Source organism: Dioscorea cayenensis, unplaced genomic scaffold (assembly GCF_009730915.1).
Source record: "Dioscorea cayenensis subsp. rotundata cultivar TDr96_F1 unplaced genomic scaffold, TDr96_F1_v2_PseudoChromosome.rev07_lg8_w22 25.fasta BLBR01000910.1, whole genome shotgun sequence".
NCBI classification, from domain to species: domain Eukaryota; kingdom Viridiplantae; phylum Streptophyta; class Magnoliopsida; order Dioscoreales; family Dioscoreaceae; genus Dioscorea; species Dioscorea cayenensis.
Genome location: NW_024087301.1, coordinates 60676 through 87171, shown reverse-complemented (window position 1 = coordinate 87171; position 26496 = coordinate 60676). Strand labels below are relative to the sequence as shown.

The 26496-nt window shown below is 33.7% G+C and overlaps 3 protein-coding genes and 1 long non-coding RNA gene across 4 annotated transcripts; all 4 read left to right on the top strand.

The window, feature by feature from the left end:
• The first annotated feature begins 5446 nt into the window (after positions 1 to 5446).
• LOC120255249 lies at positions 5447 to 6088 on the top strand. Its single transcript, XR_005534939.1, has 3 exons — positions 5447 to 5558; positions 5633 to 5915; positions 6008 to 6088. It is a non-coding gene; the product is annotated as an uncharacterized LOC120255249 (long non-coding RNA).
• A 7461-nt stretch (positions 6089 to 13549) lies between these two features.
• Positions 13550 to 17947, top strand: LOC120255258. Its single transcript, XM_039263120.1, has 7 exons — positions 13550 to 13631; positions 14446 to 14703; positions 14827 to 14927; positions 15295 to 15392; positions 16206 to 16414; positions 16575 to 16624; positions 17538 to 17947. The coding sequence occupies exons 1-7, from the start codon at positions 13550 to 13552 to the stop codon at positions 17580 to 17582; spliced, it is 843 nt and encodes a 280-aa protein (XP_039119054.1). The 3' UTR covers positions 17583 to 17947.
• Positions 17948 to 18591: 644 nt separating this feature from the next.
• On the top strand, positions 18592 to 22695 carry LOC120255247 (putative disease resistance RPP13-like protein 3). Its single transcript, XM_039263112.1, has 2 exons — positions 18592 to 19649; positions 21408 to 22695. The coding sequence occupies exons 1-2, from the start codon at positions 19357 to 19359 to the stop codon at positions 21928 to 21930; spliced, it is 816 nt and encodes a 271-aa protein (XP_039119046.1). The 5' UTR covers positions 18592 to 19356; the 3' UTR covers positions 21931 to 22695.
• Positions 22694 to 25144, top strand: LOC120255257 (probable disease resistance protein At1g58602; the record flags this gene model as incomplete). Its single annotated transcript, XM_039263119.1, has 3 exons — positions 22694 to 23423; positions 23482 to 23825; positions 24159 to 25144. Coding segments are annotated over 3 exons (1890 nt in total), but the record flags the coding sequence as incomplete, so codon positions are not given.
• Between the last annotated feature and the right edge of the window lie 1352 nt (positions 25145 to 26496).

Genomic DNA, 26496 nt, shown 5'->3' with positions numbered 1-26496 from the left:
TTTTAACCCTGCAGAGAATGTCGTTAAAAACCGTAATTGACTCGCCATACGTAATTTTGTCTACTTTAATATTGAAAAAGCTCGCATATGATGAAAGATTGAAAGAATTTTTTTGATGCAAATGTGTTGCGCTTAAACACGATGATTTCATTAAAACCCACTTGGACAAACAGGAAAGGAAAGAGTCGGGGCATCAAGTGAATAACATAACATCAAAGTTGAGAAACGATCCCGCCGACAAGAAAGACGAAAGTAAGAAGAAAGTAAGAATGTTCTAATTGGCCACTTTTATTTTTTATTTTTTCTTAATCTATGATGCTCACTTTCATCCTTTATGTCAAATTTATAGGCTATGTTTTATCATTCAATCAAGATTGCAAGTCTGAATAGTGATAGTAGTTTATTATATTCACTGCTAATAATTCAAGAGCGCTACCACTTCACTTTCAACCTTTATTATATTGAGGCTAAGTTTCAACTGATTGGAGTGTATAATTTTTAGATTTTAATTGGTGGATTTTTTTTTTTAATCATGGGCAGCGGCATGATCAAGTAGGTATAGCGATTCATAACTCTTGCACTGAGAAATCAAAAAGTTTGTTTTTGGAGAGAGTTATTACGTGTTTATCATGTTCATTGGAGCATTTGGGACTTCTTTTGAAGTGATTTACAAGCAAATTTAGTGGGAGGAATAAGATTGGGTGAGACTATGCTTTCATATTGTGCTATTTCTGTGAAATTTCCCTTTATTCCCTCTTGATGTTTTCATCAACTCTGTAATACGAACCCGAATATGTTAATTATTCCGCTAAGCTAATTTTTCTTTTGTTCTGATTCTCGTTCGGGATTTTATTTTGGCTTACCTATTTACTCATCTCGAGATTCTTTTGTTGCCGCCTTTCCTTGACTTGTAGTCTTGTTCTCGTGGGCCGTAGAATTTTAATTCGAGTGTCATTGATTTTGATTTTTGATTTTTTTGAGTGCCCTGCAGAGTTATTTTTTTAGAAAAATTACTTGTTGCGTGGGCTTTTGTGCGGTTCAATGCATCATTTCTAATTAACTGGTATATGCGCATTGAGTATTATTTTTTTTCCTATGTTTTCTTATTAATTGAGTGAGTGTGGGGTTCTATTTTATGTTTGGAAATTGTTTGGTTTATTTTTCCACATTTATTAGACTTCTCTAGTTTTAGACACTGAAATGTCATCCCCTGCCTGAAAAGTAGAATTGGTATCAGCAACTGCAATTGCTATTCGCTCCCTGGCCTTTCTAAACAGTTATAGGAGCCCATTTGTCCGGCCCTTTATTCAAAGAAAAACATCAAGAAAGACTTGGATTTCAATGTTTCTCAGATTGCTTGGGGCCATGCATTGACATAGATGCTGTGCCAGAGCCATCAGGCTCACGAGGTCATAAATACGAGGTCCCTGATGATAACTTACTAGCAGAAACACATGAATTCAATGTGGAACTGTGGAATTAGAATGTCTTTCTCAAGCCTTACCTACATAACATTGTCGGCATCGACTGAAAAAAAAAGAAGTGGTCCTTCAAGAGTGTACTGTGTATCAAGTTGGAAAGTTTCAATAAAGCAATACTACAGTGTTCTTCAAGTTTAATGCTTGAAAACTATATTAAAGAATCAACCTGGTAGTTTCAGATAGCCATTGTTTGTTTACATACCTGTTAATCACATTAGGTCAGAGAAAAATTAACAATGTAAATACACAAGTAGTCACCCACTGCTTTCATTGATTGATATTCAGAACAATTGGATCAGTTTATATATATATATATATATATATATATATATATATATATATATATATATATATATATATGTTTATTGTATTATTTATTCGTGACTAAATCTGTGTATGTTTTGGATTTTGAATCGGATATTGTTTTCCATAACCAATGCACATTTCTTTAACCCATCCACTCATGCACGTGGACCTGCAACCATTTTTGCCATTGTCTTTTTTAACTATTTCGTTTTCATGAATACCCACTTTTTATTTTCAGAAGGCACGTGATGATATGCGTTGCGCACGTGTCGGCTTCTCTCTACGGTAATTTTTTAATATATATATATATATATATTATAAAAAATTTAAGTTATCTTTGTAAATTTATTATGTATGTTTACCGTAAATAATGATTAAATAGTTATAAATATATTATACAAATTTATTATGATTATTATATAATACTGTTAAATATTGTTTACATATAGATTAAAATCCAATAACTCTTATGGATGTTTTTGTTTTTAACTCATTTATCAAATTAAATTAATAAATATGAAATTTAAAAACTAATTCTTGTTTTTTTACATCATGGATGGAAAGATGAGGAAATCTTGTGGTACAGTCTATATTAATTTTTTGGATTGATAGGACCGTTAAGGTAAAAGCTCCAACTTGATAACTGCATTTTTATAATTAATAAATAAATAAATAAACTAATGTTTTGGTAATTTTTATCTCACTAACAAGTATATGGTTAAAATTTTAATGAAGCCATTAAATATTAAAATTTATGTTTTAATATTTACTCACGAAGATTGGTCGAAGTGATAAAAGTTGTAGTTTCATCTAATATTTTATATTAGGTACAAAAATATCTATTTGGGGAGGTCTACTATTTTATAGAGTTTTCAATCTTATTGTTTTACCTTGCTAATAAATATATTTTTACTCAAAATCCTTTAATATTTCTTGCTTGAAGTGTCATAATGAAGTTTAAACAAAGTTGTTTTCCCACACACACCATCTATTAAACATTATCCAGTTGTGTTATATCTTCATTTAATTACTTGATGCTTTTGAAATTTCAGGGTTCTTTCTACAGCAGCCTGTTCTTTGAAGTCATTCCTACCATACATCACTTGAGCACTATGCAAACTTTCCAGAAATCTCCGGTTAGCACTTAATTCTTGTTTGCAATGTGATGATGATCTTTCATAAACCCATCACTTTCTTGTTAAATTTGCCTTATGAGGCTAGAATTGGAGAAAATATTCCCTCCATCTTTCTTTGATTCTATGGAGCATCTCATTGTCCATTTGCCTTATGAGGCTAGAATTGGAGGTCCTGTTCAATATAGATGGATGTATCCCTTTGAGAGGTAACAAAAATTGCAATCTAACTTTATTGAATTTAAGATAATTTTGTTTAGTTTATGTAATGTTTTTTCATCCTTGTACTTGTAGGTTTCTTTATGACTTGAAAAAAACATTGAAGAATAAGGCACATGTTGAGGGTTCAATTTGTCAAGCTTATATTGCACAAGAAATCAACATTTTTGCAGAACATTATTTTGAACCTCATGTATCATGTAGAAGGAGGAGACCTCTACGAAATGATGAAGGGGTTAATGATGGTGCCTTTGAACCTTTCTCTATATTCAATTACATAGGTCGAAGTCAAGGTCGTCCAAAGATTAGATGGCTTTCTGAAAATGAGTTGCATGTAGCACATACTTATATATTACGAAATTGTCCAGAAGTGCAACCATATTACAAGTAAGTTATATTATAAATTAATCAAACAATCAATTTTACAATCGATATAATATCTAACTTCAATATAATTTTTTTAATTTTCTTACTTAAATGCTCATTCATAGGATATTTGTCAACTACCTACAAGGGAACTCTGTTGATGCCATCGATAAGGCAATTGATAAGCATTTTGCAAAGTGGTTTGAAAATTTTGTAAGTAATCATTTTAATATCTTGAAATTGTATCAAGAGAATGACAAAACATCTCATATTCAATTTTTGGGTTTAGGTGGCAAATAAGGTCAATCAAGTCATTGATCCTCTCTTGCAAAGCCTTGCTTGGGGTCCATCTATGAAAGTGACAACATGGCCAGGATACTTCATCAATGGTTATAACTTTCATAGTGTCACCCATGGCATTGAGAAAGCCACCATGAATAGTGGCATATGTGTACAAGGGTCCAATGTTGAGGAGATATGCACTGATTTCTATGGTTTGTTGCAGGATGTAGTCCAACTTGAGTACCATGGTAATAGATGGAACCGTGTTGTCCTCTTCGAGTGTACATGGTTTGATCCAATAAATGGCACCAAGGTTCATCCTCTATATAAATTGGTTGATGTTAATCGGAAAAAATTGTATGCAAAGTATGATCCATTTGTATTGGCACAACAAGCCATTCAAGTGAACTATATTGAGTATCCTAGCATGAAAAAGGATAAGGTTGATTGGTTAGCTGTGTGCAAGACAAAAGCTAAGAGAATTGTTGAGACAAGTTGGCCAGGCAAAGATAGCACCGCATATCAAATGGAGGAAATTACATCAAATCCGATTATCAGTATTATACAAGAGATTCCTTCTTTGGTTGATCCACAAGGCAAAAACCAATTTGTTAACTTATCTGAACGGATGCAAGATATTTCAGAAAGTGAAACTGAGGAAGATGAAGAAGATGAGCAGGCAGACAATGAATATGAAGAAACTGATGATGATGATGATGATGATGATGATGATGATGATGATGATGATGATGATGATTTGGGAGAACATGACTTTTAATTAATTACTAAATATCTTGTGTTTTTTTTCTCTTTTTTGACAAAAACTTCATATTTCTATGTTGTTTCTAGTTTTTTATGGATGTGTGTGGTGATAGATATATATCTCATTTATGATCATGTTTTTCTTCTACCTTTCTAATTAAGTTATTGACATTCTAAATTTTTTTTCTTATCATTTATATTCACCCAAGTCTTTTGTTGTTTGGATAGATTGTTTAGCTGAATTGGGATGACTCATTATCCAGACTATAGCTCTGTATCAGGTTTGGCTAGATTTTTTTTTTAAAACATTTATGTTTTTGGTCAAGCTTATTATTTTATTATAATAATGTTGGTTGAATTATTTGTATAATATATTTATCGCATGAAACATCCTTGCTTTTCATGTATCCTTTAATTTGAGTGAAATTTGTTTCCATGTTTTACAACTTATAGGTCGGGGTCGATCGACATTGAGACATGGTGGTCGATCTGTATCAGGCCGAGGTCGATCCACCTCAAGTATTCGTCAGAAGTCTGTTAGATCGAAATTAGTCTCCAATACCTCACCAGAATTGGGAATGCCTCCATGTATACATCCAAATATTCAGGCACCAGAAGTGAGCCCATCGACTACACAATCTCCTTTAGCTTCACAGCCTCCACTAACTCCACATGCCGAGGCATCTACCCATGCCTCTGAGGAGCAACATGAGGCAACAGAGGATCAACCCAATGAATCTAATGGCACTGGACTCCCATGGCTTATTACTCCTGATAGTGTAGTTATGTAAGTAAATTTTATTTTCTAAACATTTGACAATTATATATATAAATTCCTTAAGAAAATTCCTAAATTTTATAATTAAAATGTATTAATTTCACTTTTTTCAGAGATTACGAAGTTAAAAGAGCAATACATGATTTGGTCCAAGGCCACTACAAAGAAGCATGGACTGGATGGGGAAAAGTGCCTAGAGATGTACGACAGAGAATGTTCACAGCTTTTAGGGTAAATATTATTTAATTAAATATATTGCTTTACTATTAAAAATATATTAATGTAGTTAATCTTTCTTTCTTTAGGGTATTTACACATGGGAGTCGCAGCATGAGTCTATGATATTATGTCATTTCAATCATGAGGCGAGTGAATGGTTGAAAAAAGTAACTTGCACGTACACTTTACAAGGCTCCTCTTGAGTGGATGACCCCTTCAGTTTGGGAAAGTTTGAAGAAATATTGGGGGTCGAAAGAGTTCAAGTAAATAAGTGAGCAAAACAAAAAGAACAGGGCAGTAAATGGAACTTCTTCGTTTGTTATTTATCGTGGTGGATCTGTCAGCACTGCTGTGCACCGCCTCAGGCTTGTAATGCCCATATTCTATTTAATAATAATAATTATTGTTATTATTTATGATTTATTTAATTCTTTAAATTTTTTATTATGCTATTATTTTAGATTGAAGAATTGGGTAGGGAACCGACACCGAAAGAATGTTTCATCCGCACTCACGGGAAGAAGGATGGCACTCTCGAGGGTGAGCGTGCTACACAAATTGTTGTAAGTATACTATAATTGCCTTAAGAAGTTAATTTATTTGAATGAATTTGTGAAATTAGTGTCTTTCTAGTAATAGTTTCATCAATTTATTTCCGAGTAATAGTTTCAATGAATAAATTTATTCACTTTATTATATGTGTATATATATATTCCTTTATAGGATACTTTAGACATTTATATATTATTGTTTATTAATTGGATCTAATTTTTGATGGATGCAGGAACAATTTGATAAAGCCATTGCATATAAGCGTGATCAAGGAGAAGATGAGAATTTTATCAACCAAAATGAATTGTGGGACCGCATTGCTGTTGGAAGTCGTAATAGAGTGTTGGGAAAGGGCAATATAGTTAGGCAAATGTCTTCAATCAATTACAAGCCACGTTCAGGGCCTTCTCATTCAAGTGGGCAACAATATGCCCAAATTAATGAGTTGCAGGCAGAGCTAGCAAAAACCCAAGCCGAGCATAATGCAATGCTTGCTGAGCATGATAAGATGCGAGCCGAACATGATGCGATGCGGATTGAGTGGACTCGTCGCGAGTCATTTGAAATGTCACCGCTTGCAGCACTTAGGGTTAAGGGCATTGACCTCTCTGATATGCATGTCGCTACTCTCACAAGATCTATCCCTAGAGCACCAACAGCGGAGGCACAATCGCATGTTGATGAGCACTCTCCAACGAGAAAGAGACCTCGCACCACACTCGTCCCCAACAACACTCTTGATGGCCCAAATGATGAAGAAGAGGATATATAGTTTACTTTGAGTTTTGTCTTCTTAAAGTTGTTGGTGTAGAAGTTAGTATCTCTTCAACTCGGGTCGATAAGGAAGATGAAGTAACTATTCATACAATAGTTCACTTCAGTTTATTCAAGCAACAATTCATTCTAATGTTTTTCAAAAATTTTTTTGTTTGAGGTAAAGGTCATGAATTGTCTTTTTAGCATGATTTTCTGCTTTTCCAAAGTTGCAAAAACTTTCCCTTGTGCACATGACTATAAGGGCTTGGTATGTTCTCTAATTACCAATTCATTCCATTTTTTATATGCATGTTTATTTATATATTAATTTATATTGTTAGCTATTAGAAATCCTTTAGACATTATGTATCAAGGATTCGGTGTGCTTGCAGGGGTCTTGGATAGGAAAGCAAAGTGAAATGATGCAGATGATTGGATGGTGCATTTGTGCCTACCTTAAAAGTAATGTATGCTTAAACTCCGAGAACGAAATCATCTTGTATGCTTAAATAGGATAAAATCATATGACGTAACATTGTTATGTCTTCTTCAGTTATAGGTCGACAATCATTTGGATATGCGTATATTGGTTTTATGACAATTCTTCTGATCCTACAATGGCAAAGAGATGATTATGTTCCAATACTTTATCATTTCCTCAATTGTCACTTCATAAGAATACATGAGGTATTATTTATTTATTTACTTGTATCATTCCTTTCCTTTGCTATACTTATGCACAATTCTCATAAAGGCATTATATTCTTTTTCACTATTAGTGCATATGCATTCAGTACACTAATTTCCTTGATCATGTTTAAGTTGCCAAACCATTTCCTTTCCTTGTTTTGGTATGAAGTATATTCATTTGTGTAAATTTTGGTTTCTATATGATGTGGGAGTTGATGAGGAGGAAAAGCCTTGAAGTTTTCCATAGCTCCTGGAAGTCTTGAGTTTTCCATAGCTCCTGGGAGTTGATGTGGAACTATCTCCACCACTGTATGATAGTTCATCTTTTCACAAAAATCAAACGTGAACTTCAAGATGTTAATTATTCATTCTGATAAGATTAAATTAGAAATGCCATATTAATGTTTGTTCCCTCTCATTTGGTTGCCAATGCTCCTTATGATATTCTCTTCTCTTTATTGACTATTCTCAATTGTAAATCAAACTGCATGAACAACCATCAAAACCAAACATGTGAGGTTGACTATGTGAGTTCACATGCATGAGCTTTATTCAAAAGAAATAGTGAAAGTTCAACTACTCAACTGTTCAATTAGCAAACTGGGGTAGTTAGCTTTAGAGAAATTTCTGAGAAACCATTGAAGTGACAAATTGATGTAGTTTTATTTTGTGGATTGAATTGACTCAACCAGTTTAAATTTAGAGGGCTTACTGGGTCAAAAAGTCAAAAGTTTGTCCTGATGTGGTGTACTAGGCATAGAGACCCACAAAATTATATAAAGGTAAGTCTTGGGAGTGCATACCTGGTCCAACACAAGGCCCAAATTTCTGACAACTCAAAAGGTAGAATTAGCAGGAAGATCAGCTAAAGTAAGGTCTTGTCTTGGCTTTGTTGGGTAAAAAGTAAATTAAAAAAGACAAGAACTCAAGAAGTGAAGGACTACGCATGCAAAGTGTGATAAAAAATTTTAAAAAAAAAATTAGACCCCTTACGCTTTACTTCTCTCATGATATTCCTTCTTATATTAAATTCCATCATTTTCTTGGCTTTTGCTTCATACTTTGATTATTATTATGACTATTGATTGAACATTATGTTGTAGAATTATAAGTTTGCACATATACTTGTAATATTTTTATTTATGTTATATTATAGAAATTATTTTTCTTGTGTTTTCTGTTTGTAGTGTATTAATTTTTTTTAAATCTTTTTTTGTTTTATGCTTGCATAATAATAATTTAAGTGGTGGAGTTTCCAAGCAAATATATGATCATCTATCTACAACATGATTGCCACAAGAATGTATGAGCATCAAATAACAAGGTAAACAATAATCGTAGCAAGAATAGTAGTATTAATAACAAGGAAAACAATAATTGTAGCAAACATAATTATTATTAAGATTAATTAAGAGATCTGAATGTGCCTCATGACTAATTGATTAATGTACTGAAGAAGCCTACGGTTTAATGGTTGGGATTGAGTTTCTAATTTATTTTATAATTTATAAAAAAAAATGGCATTTGCATTTTGAGTGTAACGACATGTCTTCTGAATTCTCTTAAATAGGTTGTCCATGTAACGTCATTGCTCTCAAATTGTTTCTAGCAGTGTACACAGATGCATTTCTAAGCTGCTGTTGTTGTTCATTGTCATTCTCTCCTGAATGCTTCCATAAATTCTTCTCTTTGTAACCTCAAGGCCAATGTCTGCATCCTCCGATTGGCTCTGGCATTGCTCTTCTTCAGTCGATTACGCCATTATTATCATCTCTTGCTATTGCTCTCGGAGCTTGGCTAATGGTGGTCCTTGTTAGTCTTTCCAGGCTTGTTTTAGGTGATGATGTATTGATGCACTTTGTTCTTGCCTTGATTTCATCGGAAATAGAAGTTGAATTGTGTTCCAAAGCACTCGTGTTCACTGTGTAAGACCTTGTGTTACTGCAAAATTATAAGCACATTGACACTAAGAGAGTTTTTTTCGTATTTGTATTCATATTTCAGTATTTCGAGAACAAGTTCAAATGATTGAGGTCTGTTGATATTATTTGCTAACCTGATAAGTTGCCTTCGCATTTTTGGACATCTTTTTCAACATTTAGAAGTAGATGATTTCAAGCATTTCACGCAGAAACTGTCATAATTTGGAAGCCATCTCTCTAGTTGACTCCTATCCTAAACTTTTGCTTCAGCAGGGGAATGAAGACACGTTTAAGAATGCAAAACTAGGAGGACTTTAATGAATGGAAGGAACTTAAGTTTTATCATCCACCTCCAGGTGAGTCCAAAACATTTTAATTACTTATTTTTATGTATAACTAATTGTTTTTCTATTTGTTATATCAAAATATAGTGATTTATTAAATTAATCATTCAACATTGATGTTCTTATCACTAAAAATTAAATATTTCAATTGAAAAAACCATTAACGAAACTATATTGTTGGTCCATGTCATTGTCTGAGCTGCTAGTCCTCTAATTTTTGCTTAACATTATTGTCAAGAATTTAGATATATGGATTGCTTAGAGGAAAAGAAGGAGATGAAATGCTCAAGAATTCAGATGCTGTGGAGATCTTCTCAAGGACTAGTTTTGCAAGAGGACCTTTTCTTGATCAACCAAAGAAAATACTTGATCATAAGTGAGTACTGATCTCAACGGAGATGGTGACTGTTAATATAATTTATTTATAAAATCATTAAGTTATTTGCAAGTTGGAACCGCCAAAGTCTTATTAAAGTATAAATTGCACCACTTGCCTTTAGTTTCCATTTTATAGAACAATTAAGTATGGACCATATATGAAATTAATTAACATTTTGCTTGTTTGTTTGTTATTTATGCAGTAGGGTAGTCTCGCTTGGTGATTTGAATTATAGAATTTCATTGCCTGAAGAGTCTACAAGGTCATTGGTGGCACAAAAGGAATGGAACACATTATTAGAGAAAGATCAAGTATGGTTGATTATTAATTCATTTACTGTTAGTCAGAAGATGTTGAAGAAGTTGATTAAAGGAATGGGTATGTATTGTTAATTCAATAAAATAATTTTTGTTTAGCAATTAAAAAAAATTTGATGGGTGTAATTCAAGAAAATTTAAATAAAAATTATTTTTTATAAAATAAATAAAAGCGTGCCAAAAGCCGTGACAATTTTTTTTCCCAAAAACTGTGCCAATTATTGTGAAAAAATATAATATATAAAATCATGCCAAAAAAGCGTACCAAATACTGAACCTATAAAACCGTGCCAAAACTATGCCAAATATGGAATCAAAGTCCGTGCCAAATATCAATGTTAATATTTGGCACAATAGTAAAGAAAGGGTGCCAAAAACAGTGCCAAAATTTGGCACGGTATAAAAGGACGGTGCCAAAATTTATTTGTGACCATTCTATAGGCATAGTTAATTTTTGGTGCCAAATACGGTGCCAAAATCAATTTGGCACGGTTTTTAAACTCATTTCCGTGCCGATATCACCGTGCCGATTTGGGATTTTTCTTGTAGTGTATATATATTAAGAAAGTAATATAAATGATAAGAATACATTATAAACCTTACTTATGTGATAAATTATTATAAATTTTAAAATGATGATAGATTTGGACCACCGAGCTATTATTTACATTCTATATAATAGCTTTAGTCCAATGAGCTAACTTGAAGATTCCATAACATGAACTAATTAATGGATATAATGCAATGTTAATTACTCTCAAATGTGATTCACCTGGTAAACATAACAATAAGGGCCGCCATACATATATTGTCTTGAATAAATTTGAGACAATGTCCTAGTTACAAAATGCGGAAATTTGTTTCTTATATGTTCTACAGTGCTCAATCTAGTGGAGTTATTGTTGGAAGGGAAGCTCCCCATTCTACTTTATTAATCATCACTTCTAGTTAATTGATTATAAGATCTATTCAAAGTTTAAACCCAGCTTAGCATATCATTGATCTGTTTTGTTAGTGACATTTATTCTTTAGTGTTTGTGATGGTCAGGCAAGAAGGAATAATAGGCCATTGAAAAGAAAAAGTAGAAGCAAAATAAAGAACCAAGTCAGTAGTAGAAGCTCGAGAATTCTTAACATAGCAAAGCATGATTGTTGCCAGTGGCCGAGCCAGAAATTAAAAGTTAGGGGGGCGAATTAGAAAAAAAAAACTAATTAATTAATTAATTAAAAATTTTATATTTTTTAAATTTATTTATATGATAATTTATAGTTTAGTTTATAAAAATTAAATGTTTAAAAATCTATGCTAAAAATGTAATTTTATATATTATATAAATTAATTTGTAAAAAAAATTAAAACTAAAACATAGATTTATAAAAATGCTACATAAAGAAATTTATAAAATATTAATAAATCAAATAATAAATTTTTGATAATATTTTTTTTTTAAAAAATTGTGTTTTAGATTTTTTTTAACAAAAGTGACAAGTGCTGTATAGATTTGGGGCATGCGCACGAAATGAAATTTAATTATTTAATCCACGCACTCTTAATCGGGGATGAAGAGTTTGGGTTACAAACTTATACCCACAATCGATGTCGACCCGTTACTATTATTGTTTTTAATGAGTTTTAAACTAGAGATTTTGTTAAGTTGTTAAGTACTGTTAGGTTATATGCTATTTTGGTTGTTTTAGACTAAATCTATTAATTTATAAAAAAATTAATTTTTTTAAAAATAAAAAAAAACAATAGAGAGAGATAATTTAAAAAAATAAAAAATAAAAACATAGAAAGAGAGAGATAGGGGGCCGGAAGAGAGAGAGAATAAAAAACTAATTTTAAAGAGAGAGAGAGGGGAAAAAAGAGAGGGGGAAGAGAGAGAATAAAAAACTAATTAGAGAGAAAGAGTGAGAGAGAGAGAGAGACAGAGAGAGAGAGAGAGGGTGGGCGAGGGGCAAAGGGGGACAGACGGAAAGAGAGAGTGTACGGAAAAAGGGAGAAAGAGAGAAGGGGGAGGGGGGCCGCCGGCGGCAGGGGAGGCGGCCGCCCTCCTTAATTGCCCCCCTCTTCCTCCGCCCCTGATTGTTGTTGTAACTAATCCTTAACTTTGAAGAAACAAAACAATTGTTTAGGGCTAGCTTTTCTATAGTAGGGTTTATTTTATTTCAAACTTCTTAAATACTATGTAAAGAACCAAGTTCAACCCACTATCGTTTTGTTTAATATGTGCAACAGTTATGAAGAACAAATTGTTGCTTTTGTAAATTTCATATAATCAATGAAATTTGAAGTTTGTTGCTTCTTATCACAATTTTTTTTTTTGTATTTAGTATATTCAATGGAATTAATGCAATTATTATAATCAGGAAATAGAAAATTCATGCCAAATAAATGAATTTGGCATTGGCTGCACTAATTGGAGATCAAGAGCACGTACAATGCTAATGTTTAATTTTGATGAAAATTATCAATTGGGTACAATGTGGCTGATGTTGATAATTTTGCTCAAAATGTGATTGTTTTGCTGCTAATGGTTTCAAAGTCTACTTCAAGTTAACTGATTGTTTTGATTGACAAGATGAAACTATATATGTTACAATACATTCTATTTAGATGAAAATTGAGTACATTGTGACATTGATGTAGATTGTTTTGTTTAATATGTGATTGTTTTGTTGCTGATTGGTTTGTTGATAATAGTTTGAATATGTACATCAAATTAGCTATAATAGGCGCATCCCAATAACTTGTGAAAGAAAATTATCGATTTCGATTAAAGGGTTGAATTTTTGTTACAATGCATCTTGCTTAGATTGGAATTGTTTACAATGTACATTGCTATTAATCAACCATCTATAATACAAACACTAATTGATAAATAAAATAATAAAAAAACACATACCATGCTTCTCTACCTGATTGGGCTGAGATAGTAGGGAAGTTGGGGGAGCACAAACCTTGCCATGTTTCCTTCATCATCCAATTTGGCAATACTTTGACTTATTTCTCTAGCCCAGGTTGTTCCTCTAATTCAGGGGTATGGAGCTGCGATTGAGGTTGAATACGAATGTAGGAGGTGGCGGTGATGGCTCTGTGGGGGCGGCGATGGATGAAGAATCAGGTCCATAAGGTAGAGGAGAGTGGTGGAGAGGAGATTAGTTTAGTTTAATTATGGTTGGTTACATAATTAACCGGGTTTTATTCCCTTCCGACTTTTTAAAATAAAATTTTAATAAAAAAAAAAATGCTATGCCAACTTCTGTTCATCGGTAGATTGAAATTTGCAAAATGAAATAATGTAGGTATTCATGTAGCTAAATTCAAATAAGGAAACTAAAGGAGTAATTTGACCTAACTAGAGGAACCAAATAGAAGATTAAATCTATTCTCAAAGATCCTTAGAAAGGTAGACAAATAACTTTGAGACTCATTTATTACATCAAAACCTCTATAAAATGAATATTTATTAATTTAGAGAGAAGTTTAATATTTTATACAAGGAGTAATAAATCCAAAAATAAATAATATATTGGATGCTATTAATTTTATCAATAAAGTTTAGAACATTAATGGGAAGGCAACAACTATTACAAATTTTTTTTAATATTACAAAACCTCCCTTTTCAATAAAGTAGTGGTTTATCCATATTTTATATATATATATATATATATATATATATATATATATATATATATATAAACTTGATCAAAGTAAAGGAGTGAATTTTGAGCAAATTGGTGAAAAAAAAAAGTTAATAATAGATGAAAAAATTATTGATCAGATTTTGAACTATTCTAGTGAAAATAATACCATGACCGCATCATCAATAGATAAAAAGATTATTCCAAGGCAATGAATACCTTAATTGATAATGATTACAGTTGTGTCTTACTAAATATTTCTTTCAAAACTGTTTTTTTTTTAAGCAACAGAAACCTTAAAAAAAATCAATGCTTATTCGCCGAGGCCAGCAAGAAGGCCGATTCTATCAAGATTGAAGCATTGAAGCGTGCTGACCAGATCAAGGCTCTCGCTGGTGAGATCCCCCTCCCCATCGGTTCCTCAGATGGATCTGGATCCTCTGTTGCACCTGATCTGCAGGCGGATCTTGAGCGCTTTGGTGTTACGGATGAGCTCAGGGAGTTCGTTAAGGGTATCACTCTCAGCACGTTTCGTGATTTCCCAATGGAAGGTGGATTGCTTCATCCCGCGCTTTTTCTTATGCTTTTGTGAATTCTTTTGATTTACTGCTTGACAATTTTGCACATTAGATGAAGTACAGTATGGATGTGCTTATTGTGTGTAATGTGTGTAGATGAACCTGAGATGCAAGAAGTCCCAACTTTGTCAAACGTCCGGCAAGATCTTAGTGAATGGCAAGCTAGACATGCTACTCTGGTTTTGTCCACTGTTAAGGTACTTGAGCTCTTCCTGGCCATTTATGTAGGCATAGCTAAAAAATGATTTTTTTTTTCCCAATCTCTGTATATGTTTCAATTAAAGAATCCATTGAAATTTCAGTTTTTGATCAATTTTTGTGCTTACTTCCCAAAAAAGATTGCTTTTTGTGCCCAATGTAGACCGGATGCTTAGAAGCCTTTTCACAAATGTGAATGTGATTCAATGAATAAATAGTAGCGGTTTGCTGTAAGACAAATTTGTCCTATTTTGCATCTGAGTTTCGGTGAATTTGTATTTGATATATATCTCCTGTTATGACAATTCATATAAGACAGTTTAGTTTTCTATAGGTGGTACGAGTTACTCTTTTTTATTCTTGCAGGAGATATCAAAGTTCAGATATGAGTTATGTCCTAGATATATGAAAGAACGAAAATTTTGGCGAATATACTTCATTCTTGTGAGCAATTATGTGGCGCCGTAAGTATTGATTTGTCTTTGAGACCGCCGGTTTATGCTGGATTTTTTTTTTTTTAAATTGTTGTTAGAAGCTAAATCAATTATATGCATAGGCGGCATTTTAGAAACATTCTATAAAGGAATTGCATTCTATCTTAAAATTGGTTTTAGTGTGGAGAATGGGCAGCAGTAATACTACTATTAGCTTCATAAATTCAAGTTCACACTATATGGTTAGTTTTAGATGGGAGATGCATAACTAACTATTGTAACAATCTTGATGTATGATGCCCAGGCTTTATCTTGTCGGGAGAATATAATAAAATTGTCTGAGGTGTCAAATGAAAAAGATGCTTTGTGAGGCAATTGGCCATTGATTGTTAATGCTTGCAAACTAGACTGACCCAGCTGGATAGGAATGAAGGGTTGGTTGTTTGTTGTAATTGTGACTCTGCTTTACAATATCATTGTAGGCTTACTAAGTGACCAGACTACAATACCTTGATATGTTGTCAATTATATGTCCGTGCATGCACGTCTATTTGGTGTCTGAACTTGCTTCTTGTGTTTTTTTTCTCTTTTATTTCATGTCAACTGTGTGAGATTTTCAGCGAGTAATAAGGGATTATTGATTGGAAAGTCTTATCTTCCTATTATATTTCCTTGTAAAATGAATCTAGACCATTTCTTTCGCTATGTTGATTTCTTGTTTTGACATTTTCCAACACGTAAAGGGATGATTTTGTTACCATATTTCTGAAGAATTAAGATTTTTATAATGGACATTGTTTTGCCCTCAGTTCTTCCTGACAAGCCTGTTGTTTTGCCAATCAGTTATGAGAAGCAGTATGCAGAGGAGGTGACCATGAAAGCAAATGAACAAAGTTCAAGTGATAGACTAAGGGAAGCCTCCACTGCTACACCTGTTTCTAAGGATGAAGTGAAGGAAACTAAGTCAGAACCTAAGGGATCATCATCAAAAATAGAACAGGATTTGGACGTTTTTCTTTTGGGTGACCTTGGAAGTGAGGATGATGGCCCAGGTGTGCTACTCAATCCTATTTCACCGTGTTCATGGTCCAAATTCAATTGTCCTTGGCATGTTCATATTTTACAATGCTTATCTCAGTATTTTCCTCATTGGATTGTTGAAAAAATTGTTTTTTTTCCCTTCTCATTTTGTTCTACTTACTGTATTTTCAGATGGAGGTGATGATGGATTTGATGATGATTTTGATAAGAATGGAAAGATGGTGAGCACTCAATGTTTTGACAATAACTTAATTTCTGTCAAGTTCATAATTGCATAGTTTAGGCAACTGAAAGAAATCTGGCATATTAGCTATTATTAGTGTACAACTCTCTTCAAGTTGAAGACAATAGCTTCTTCTTAGAGACAAGATTGATAATCTCCGAAGACTTAATTTCAAATGCTAGGTACTGCTTGGTTGCTAGTTCGTACCATTTTTGCTGTAGAAGCAAGCCCCGCATTGACAGGGTTAAGTTAGATTCTTTGTCACTTTTCAAGTGTCGTTTCCTATCTTGTCAATGAAAACTATTAAAAGATTCAATCACTGACCACCTGTGTCTGACTATTTCTCATTTGGAAGGCTTTGCACTAATGATTGAAGGGAGGATAGATCATCCTAAACAATGTAATATCACAAATTAGTCAAGCGTTTGTTCTTTGTTGGCCTGATTAGAATCTTATTCCTCTTACCTTTATCCCAACATCATCACCACATTCACCTTTTTCAAAAATATATATATTTATGTATATATTTCTGAATTCTTTTGTTGGGAACATTCCAGATGTGTCTTGATGATCTTATTTTCATTCCTGTGCAAATATTACATGCCAGCATGTAGGTTCCAAATATGAGATCCTATCTGAACATTCTTAAGTATTCTAAGATTCTTGTTGCAATCTTTGCTCAAGGTAAGGCTTCAATTAAGTGGGGGAAGTGGGGGATTGGTTCTGTGGAGTCTTAGTCCTTAAACTGGGTGCTACTAAATTTATTCTTTTCAAGTAGATTATATTATTAACAAGATATAATGTTTTTCGCATATACTTGACTAGTGACCACTAACATGAATTTGTGAACTGGTTGTAAGTAGGAATTGCTAATATGGATTCCTGAAAATTTTCTTTTATGTTCCTGGTAGGGGTTGGAAAGCGATGAAGATGGTGAAGGTGAGAAGAAATCTTGAAAGGTCTGTCTATTGCTGGGGTTTTTTCACATGGTTTTGTTTTTGTTTTTAGAGTGATAAACAAATCTGTTTGTATTTTTTGCACTAGTCAGACTCTCAGATGGTGGGGGACCTACTATCCACTGTAAGTGTCATTCTATCTAATTGTTTTGTATTTAAATGAAACCTAAATGACCTTTTACTGCACAAGAAATTCAGTGAATTTCAAATTTGAAAAATATGCTGCATTTTTTTTTTTACAGTTCATTTGTTCAAGGTCAGATAAGTTTGTTTTATTCTATTGAATCTGTGAAGGAACTGTTAGTCTTGTTCTTTTTGTTGTGTTATTTGGATCAAGATTTAAGCATTTCAAGAGACCGTTATCACTGTATTTTGTGTTCATTTATAATAACATATTCATGCCAGAGTGTATAGCGAATTATGTTCTCCTTGAATCTAATAAGAGGGTTTTGAATTTTTTTAATAATAATTTTTTTGTAAGGTTTTTATGTTCCTTTAGTCTTAATAAAAATCAAATTACATGTAATTACCTAGCTTAAAGAAAGTGATGCAAATAAAAAATTTCATCATGCGGTTGCCAATTGCCGCAAGAACCTTAATCGTATCCCTAGTGTATAGATACATATTTGTATATGTATATACACAAACATATGTATGTTTATAATATATATATATATATACATCACCTAAGAATTTCAACTTTCGGGACTTTAACCCAATTTAGACGTGGGTCCAAATATATCTGTGGGAGTAATTTGATTTTATTTTGGTGGTTTAAAATTCCTCAAATCAAATAAAAGATTTTTGAATGTGATATTTTAAGTTGCGTTATATAATTTCAAATATTATAAAACAAACACTTCTTTCATACAACTTAATTATTAAAGAACATTTAAAATAAAAATTAAAAAAAATGCCTTAACGTATATGTACTCCATTGCTTTCTTTATTCTTTTTTATTAAATAATAATAAAGGTGTTTATTTAAATAAAGAAACCACCCATGATTAAAGCACCCCTTTATTCCTTCCTGCTTTTCAATATTCTACCTTAATTATTTCCATTGTTGATTTGATTGGATTAGCACAATCATAATTGATTTAATTAGTTTAATTATAACAATTATCTTTTATACAAATTAGCCAAGATAAATAGATGTTGTTTGTACAATACAATTGAAAAAGAACGAAACTATTCTTCTTCTTCACTTATTCTTCTAATAATAAGAATAAAATGCAAGCTCTGATTTGCAACGGATAAGAACTATATATTCAATTGTGCATTGCTCACGACATGAACACATTCGTCTCTTGCTCATCCTTATCATTCTTTGATCACATCTCCGTCACCTTTTGCTTAGTGGCTTCCAGTGCATGCATGGCTCCACCTTAATCGAACTCCGAAATGCTTGTTTTTATTCTTTCATATTAAATAATAATAAAGGTGCTTGGATGAATAAAGAAATCACCCATTATATTAAAGAACTGCTTTATTCCTTCCTTCCTTCCTGCTTTTCAATATTCTGCGTTGATTAGAAGCCATCATCAAATGTACTATCTTCAAATTAATAGAAAGAAAAAAAAAACTAATTTTCATCTCTTGCAATCAGTGAATCAAGAAAAAAAACTGATTTTCTTCAAATTAATAAGAATGAATGGCGTGTAGCCCAAGGCATCTTTCTCCTTCTTTTCTCTCTCCCTTCTCTTCTTCTCTGTTGCTTATACTATTTTTGAAACCCTAATCTCAGACAAAGTAGTAGAGAATGTGAGAGGGAGATGGCTGAATCTGCTGTTTCACAGGTGGCAACCAGGCTTGCCGGGCTCTTGTCACAAGAATTCTGGTTGTTGTATGGAGTGCGTGATGAGGTGGAGTGGATGGAAAGAGAGCTCCGTAGGATTAAATGCTTCCTCAAGGATGCTGATGCAAAAGGAAAGAGAGATGAAAGGATGAAGAACTGGGTGAATGAAGTTGTACAAGTTGCTTACCTAGCTGATGACGCCATTGATACTCTCCTCATTAAGGTGAATCATGATCAGTCTCATGGTTGGCTGAGTCGCATCAAATGCAGGTGAGAAAAAAGTAATTTTTTTCCCATTAAAGTAAGTAATGGAACAAACTCTGTATGAGTTTTGAGGTTTAATTTCGAATTTTTTATGAATAAGTTTTAAATTCGATTTCAGATGTTCTATGAAATAAATACATCATATAGGGGATTCCTTTGCAGTAGAAAAAAAAAAAAACAACAACAACAACAGAAGGCTGTTGATAATTTTTTTTTAATTTTAAGTAATGTGAATAATAAAGAAAAACACCCCAATCAATTTTAATATATAGAGTAGGACTAAATTGATTGAAACAATTCAATAGAGGACAATTCAATAGAGGTTAAGGTGTCGGGCGTGAACTGGGTCCTAGAGATACATATGTTGGACTTGGAGTGGCCTTTCATGGGACAAATGTTGGGTTGGGAGGGAAAGCTGGAAATGAAATAGAGGTTAAGGTGGCTATTTCGAATGTAGGGAAAGGAGCTGATCAGTCAAAAAGAGTTGGCCATGTTAACTTGTTTAATGAGGTGGGCCTGGTGGCTTTAGATGTGGGGTTTAATGAGGTGGTCCCCTTGCTTTTCTATGATGTGGGCTGGAATTTGGCCCAATCTAGTGAGGGGTTGGACCATTTGGGAGTTATGGGCCAGGAAGAGGTTATAACTGGGCCTAACCTGGATGGTGAGCTGGATAGGATGCGTGCTAATTCTAATAGTACTTAGGCTAATCTGGAAGATTCCATTACTGTCATTCATTGCAGTTTGGACTCCTTAAGACCATGTTCAGAGGCGGTTGGTGGAGCCGCCTCGGACAAGGAGACCCATATCAGTGTGGTGGGCTAGTTTATTTTTTTGGTTGGGCTTGAGGAGACCCGTTGTTCCTCGTTTTGTTTTTCTTTCTTTCTGTTTGTTGTTGGATCACGCCTAGTGGTCAACTTTTCTTGTTGCTAAGTGTTTGTTTGTTTTATTTAATTGAAGTGGTTTATCCACCTTTTCACAAAGATTCAATAGTGTTGGAGTATAAAATATACCCAAATATATATATATATATATACATAGAGAAAGAGAGTAGAAAGGATTTTAGAAATTTTATCACTAACGAATATTTGTTTAGTACAAGGGGTAAGGTTTTTATTAAAAAAAAAAAAAGAAAACAGGGGGTTAGGTACTTAGCTGGTGTATGGGTAGTTGTGGAGTTGAAACTAGACTTTTATATATTATATCAGTACTATTTATACACTGTTTAGTGGGTAAATGGATTCATAGTGGAAGGAGTTTTATTCTTTATCCTTCTAAGATTGAATGGTAGATCAATTTATTATCCTGGGGTGGTCATTAAGCTATCATAACTGGTGCATATATGGATTTGTTTATCCTTAACAACTTTGCCATTATAGTCGAAAAAAAAATAAAATAAAATAAAAAAAATAAAAAAAATAAATCACAAGGAATTGAGATAAATGAAGATGATAATTCAAAATATCAAATTTAAAATTTAAAATAAAACAAGAAAACTCATCCTATCATTTTCAATAAAGAATGCCCTATATATATATAAAATATATTATGTAATATTACGTAATATTATCATTGAAGAATGTTTTATACTTTCTTATATATACCCTAGTTTGAATATTTGAATTATTATTATTATTATTATTATTATTATTATTATTATTATTATTGTTTATCCTTTCCTTTTCTCTTAAGAATTTCTCCATCCATGGCTCTACTTTGACATGAACCATAATTTCCTATTTTTGATTTAACACTTTTGTTTAATAGGTTTAAACCAAGCTTGTTGATAAGAAGGCATAATGTTGGTGTGGACATTGCTAAGATAAAAGAAAGGCTTAATGAGATCAAGGCTAGCAGAGAAGTGTATGGGATTCAAAACTTGAGTGAGGATGGAGATGCTTCCAACTTAATATCCATAATAAGGAGACGCCATTTCTTACCTCAATATTCTAATGATGCTGATGTAGTCGGGCTCTTTAATGATCACAAGATCCTATTGGGACGACTGATTAATCAACAACAACAAAGGCTTTGTGTCATTAGCATAGTTGGCATTGGTGGTCTTGGCAAAACCACCCTTGCACGGAAACTCTGCCATGACAATGCTGTTAGCAATCATTTCCGCAAGCGCATTTGGATAACAGTCTCTCAAGAAAATAGTTTAATGGGGCTCCTCAGAAAGATGCTTGAAGAAGTTGGAGTGATTGAAAAAGAGAAGTTGGAGAAGATGGAAGAAAATGATTTGATAGACATGCTTAATGACTCACTAAGAAAACTGTTGGGGTTTTGACCTGAAATGCAACAGTGAAAAACTGCGGAATTACTGTTCACTTACGGGGTTCATGCGCCCGCATACACCCCGTGAAGCTCACTGGCGATCTTGTGCGGCCCGTATGCAGCCCGCATAAGCTGCAAAAAACCTTCAATGTCTTCCTTGAGGCTTCAATGTTGCTCCCAAGGGTTCTACAAGGCTTCAAAGCTTCAAAACAACTCATAAAAAACTATCAAACCCCTCATTCATGTTAGAATGAGATGATCAAACAAACAAAGATTCAAGACAACGATTTTTAGCGTGGAAACCCTACAAATCGAGGGAAAAACCACGGGACTCCTTAGAGCCTCTTAAACATGTATCCACTAGGTCAATAAAGGATTACAATGGATCTTCTCTAGCTAACTAGAGGTTTACAAGCACAAGGACAAAGGCATTCATGAGAGAAGAGTTCTCATTGACAAACATCATCATCATCATCAAGATGGCTAACAAACAACAAGTAGGGAGAAATAGAAGGATCAAATCTAATCAATAGGTAGTGCTTCTTGCAAGGAGTCTTCTCCTGAAGTTTGAGTGAGATCCGGCGAGGTTTGGCCGTCCGATCTCCTTGCCCTAGCCTTCTCTCCTTCTTCTCCTTCTTTTCTTTCCCTCTCTCACTTCTTTTGGATAATCACCCTTAATCACAAGCATAACCTTTTCTCATTATCAAGGAATGAGAAAAATTCACCTTGTAAAGTTACCCCTTTGCCCTCCATCTTCTCCACTATTGACCTAGTTTCATTTTTTTTTTTTTCATCATGGGCATGGAGCCCAATTATTCATCCAACCCAACAAATGGGCTGGACCCCAACAAAAACAAAGGTTTCTTATTGTATTGGATGATATTTGGCGAGAGGATGTATGGAATCAGATGCAAAGAAGTTTTCCGGATGTTAACAATGGAAGCAGAGTCTTGATCACCACTCAGTTTCTTAATGTTGCAAAGGGAGCAAATCCAAGAAGCACTCCGTACGAACTTCCGCTTTTGAATGATAATGAGAGCATGAAGCTTCTTCTCAAGAAGGCCTTTCCTTATGAAGATACTGAGGCAAATTGCTCCAGTGGATTGCTTGATATTAGTCATCAGCTCATGCGCAAATGCGGTGGCCTACCTCTAGCTTTAGTTGTTCTCGGAGGTCTCTTATCTATAAAAGACAAAACACCTGTTGTGTGGCGAAGAGTGTTGGAGACGATGGATTGGGCGGCAGAAGGAAGGGAATGCCAAGAAATACTTGCTTTGAGCTATGAAGATCTTCCGTATCATATGAAATCATGTTTTCTTTATTTGGGTGCTTACCATCACTGGCAATGTGTTAATCAGGCAATGGATTGCGGAAGGCTTCATACCACAGGAAGAAAGGAAGACCATGGAGGATACAGGGGAAGCTATTTTAGAGGAGTTGATTCAGAGGAGCTTGATTCATGTAAAAACCAGGAAAAACAATGGGAGTGTCAAGAAATGTGGTGTCCATGATCTCCTACTGGATTTTGCAAGATCTGCAACAAAGAAAGATTTGTTCCTCACAGTTTGCTCCAGTGAAAATGATCAACAAACTTATTTGGCGTCTCGTCGTGTGGCTTTCCACAACGTCAATGACACCACGATCAATGAAATCTCTAGAGTCTCTACAATGCATGGACAGAGGAATTTGATGGCATTTGGTCTACGTTATCCTCCAATTGATTCTCCAATATTTAGATTTGAGCTTCTAAGGGTGCTTGATTTGACTGAGTTAACTTCTGTACGAAGATTACCAAAAGAGATCGGGCTAATGATCCACTTACGTTATTTAAGACTGAGGGATGTTGATGATCTCCTACCATTGTCGGTAGGAAACTTTCAATCCTTAGAAACTGTTCTGCTAACGCAAGTAACAGAGATACCAATCACACTATGGAAGATAAAGACACTTAGGCCTTGTTTGGGTTGGCTTCTCAAAAAATCACTTTTTTTAAGTTTTGTAGAAGTGCTTCCCGGAAAAGTGCTTTTCCAGAGTAAGTTAAGCACTTTTTTATATTTTGTGTTTGTATTAGTTTTTCTGTAAAAGCAGAAGCTGTGAAAATAAGCTAAAAAACAGTTTTTTTTCAGAAGCTACTCATGACTAGCTTCTGAAAAAAGCTGTTTTTCAGCTTTTTTTACAGCTTCTGCTTTTGCAGAAAAGCCAATACAAACAACTTTTTTTGAACCCAGAAGTACTTAACTTATAAAAAAGCACTTCTGGGCTTTCAAAAGCTCATCCAAACAAGCCCTAAGACATGTACAAGTAAAGTGGTGCAAACCACCACAAAGTCTTGAGCTAAAAAATCTCCTCACACTTGAGTATGTGGCACTCGGATCCTATAAAACAATAAATTGGAGATTTCCCAACCTTAGGAAGTTGAAAGTGGAGATTAATAAGGAACACCAGGGAACAATGCTAACCCATCTGCTCTGTGAACTAGACCATCTTATCAGCTTGTTTATAGATGCAACAGGAGATTTCCCTATAGAGATCAACACCAAAGACTTTCCATTTCACAACCACCTCCTCTCATTGACGTTATATGGATTTTGGCCAAAAGGGGACACCATATCTGAATTCCCAACTTGTCTCACCAAGCTTGAACTCAGTCATTCTAGATTGGAGCAAGACCCAATGCCCAAATTGGAGAGGTTACAATACCTTGTCACTCTTAAACTCTTTCAAAATGTGTATCTTGGAAAAACCATGGTATGCTCTACTGGTAGATTCCCTAGTTTGAAAAGTCTGTTCATTGCAGTCCTGTCAGCATCTGAAGACCCAATGCCCAATCTTGAGGAGTGGAGGGTAGAGAGAGGTGCAATGGCCAAGCTTGCTTTCCTAACATTAATTTCATGCAAGAAGCTAAAAGTGTTTCCAGATTTGCAACATGTGATGAGCCTTCAGGAATTGGAGTTTCGTCACATGTCCCAAGAGCTCATGTTCAGGTTGCAGAGGAAAGCAGGGGAAGATTGGTACAAGATTCAACATGTGCCAAAACTCACCTTTGAAGAATGGTGAGTGTTAAAGGCCAGTTAGTTATCCCTTGTTGGTGTTGTTTATCTTGTTCTACTTTGTTATATTTGTTACTGTGTATTTGTTTTTTCATTTCCTTAACTTGTATGTCGTCTATAAAGAAAGAAAAACTTTGAGGTCAATGTGAAGCCTCTCATTAATTTCATGTCACTTGATGTGCTCCTTTTTCTTTTTCTTATTCTTTTTTTTTTAAATTTCCATTGATATCAAAGTGTGCTCTCATTATGTACAATGGTTATGAATAAAATGTTTCTCTTTGGTTTAAACATGAAATCAGGATCAATGACAAATTTTAAGGCACATGCATTTTTCATGTCTGCTTGGCTGAGCACTACCATCTTTTGCCATTTTCACCTGCCTTTGGGTTCTCATTTTTTTTTTATGAAAAAGAGCTGCGTAGCAGCTAAATTAATTGAAAACCAAAAGAAAGCTGTCAATCTACAAGACAAGAAAAAAAAACAAAACATCTAATCCATACAGGAGAGATTAAAGAATGAAGATTCCATAACACGAACTAATGGATATAATGCAATGTTACTCTCAAAATGTGATTCACATGGTAAACATAACAACAAGGGCCACCATACATATATTGTCTTAAATAAATTTGAGACAATGGGCTAGTTACAAAATGCCAAAATTTGTTTCTTATATGTTCTACGGTGCTCAATCTAGTGAAGTTATTGTTGGAAGGGAAGCTCCCCATTCTACTTTCATTCATCACTTCCAGTGAATTGATTATAAGATCTATTCAAAGTTTAAACACAACTTAGCATATCATTGATCTTTTTTGTTAGTGACATTTATTCTTTAGTGTTTGTGATGGTGATCAGGCAAGAAGGAATAGTAGGCCATTGAAGAGAAAAAGTAGAAGCAAAATAAAGAACTAGGTCAGTAGACCATAACAACATTTGAAGCTCGAGAATTCTTAACATAGCAATGCATGATTGTTGCTGCAACTAATCCTTAACTCTGAAGTAATAAAACAGTTGTTTAAGGCTGGTTTTTCTATAGTAGGGTTTATTTTATTTCAAACTTCTTAAATACTATGTAAAGAACCAAGTTCAACCCACTATCATTTTGTTTAATATGTGCAACAGTTATGAAGAACAGATCGTTGCTTTTGTAAATTTCATACAATCAATAAAAGTTAAAGTTTGTTGCTTCTGATCATAATTTTTTTTTTGTATTTAGTATATTCAATGGAATTAATGCAATTATTATAATAAGGAAATAGAAAATTCATGCCAAATAAATGAATTTGGCATTGGATGCATTAATTGGAGATCAAGAGCACTTACAATGTGAATGTTTTGATGAAAATTATAAAATGAGTACAATGCAGCTGATGTTGATAATTTTGCTCAAAATGTGGTTGTTTTGCTACTAATGGTTTGACAGTCTACTTCAAGTTAACTGATTGTTTTGATTGAAAAGATGAAACTTTGTTACAATACATTCTATTTAGATGAAAATTGAGTACATTGTAACATTGATGTAGATTGTT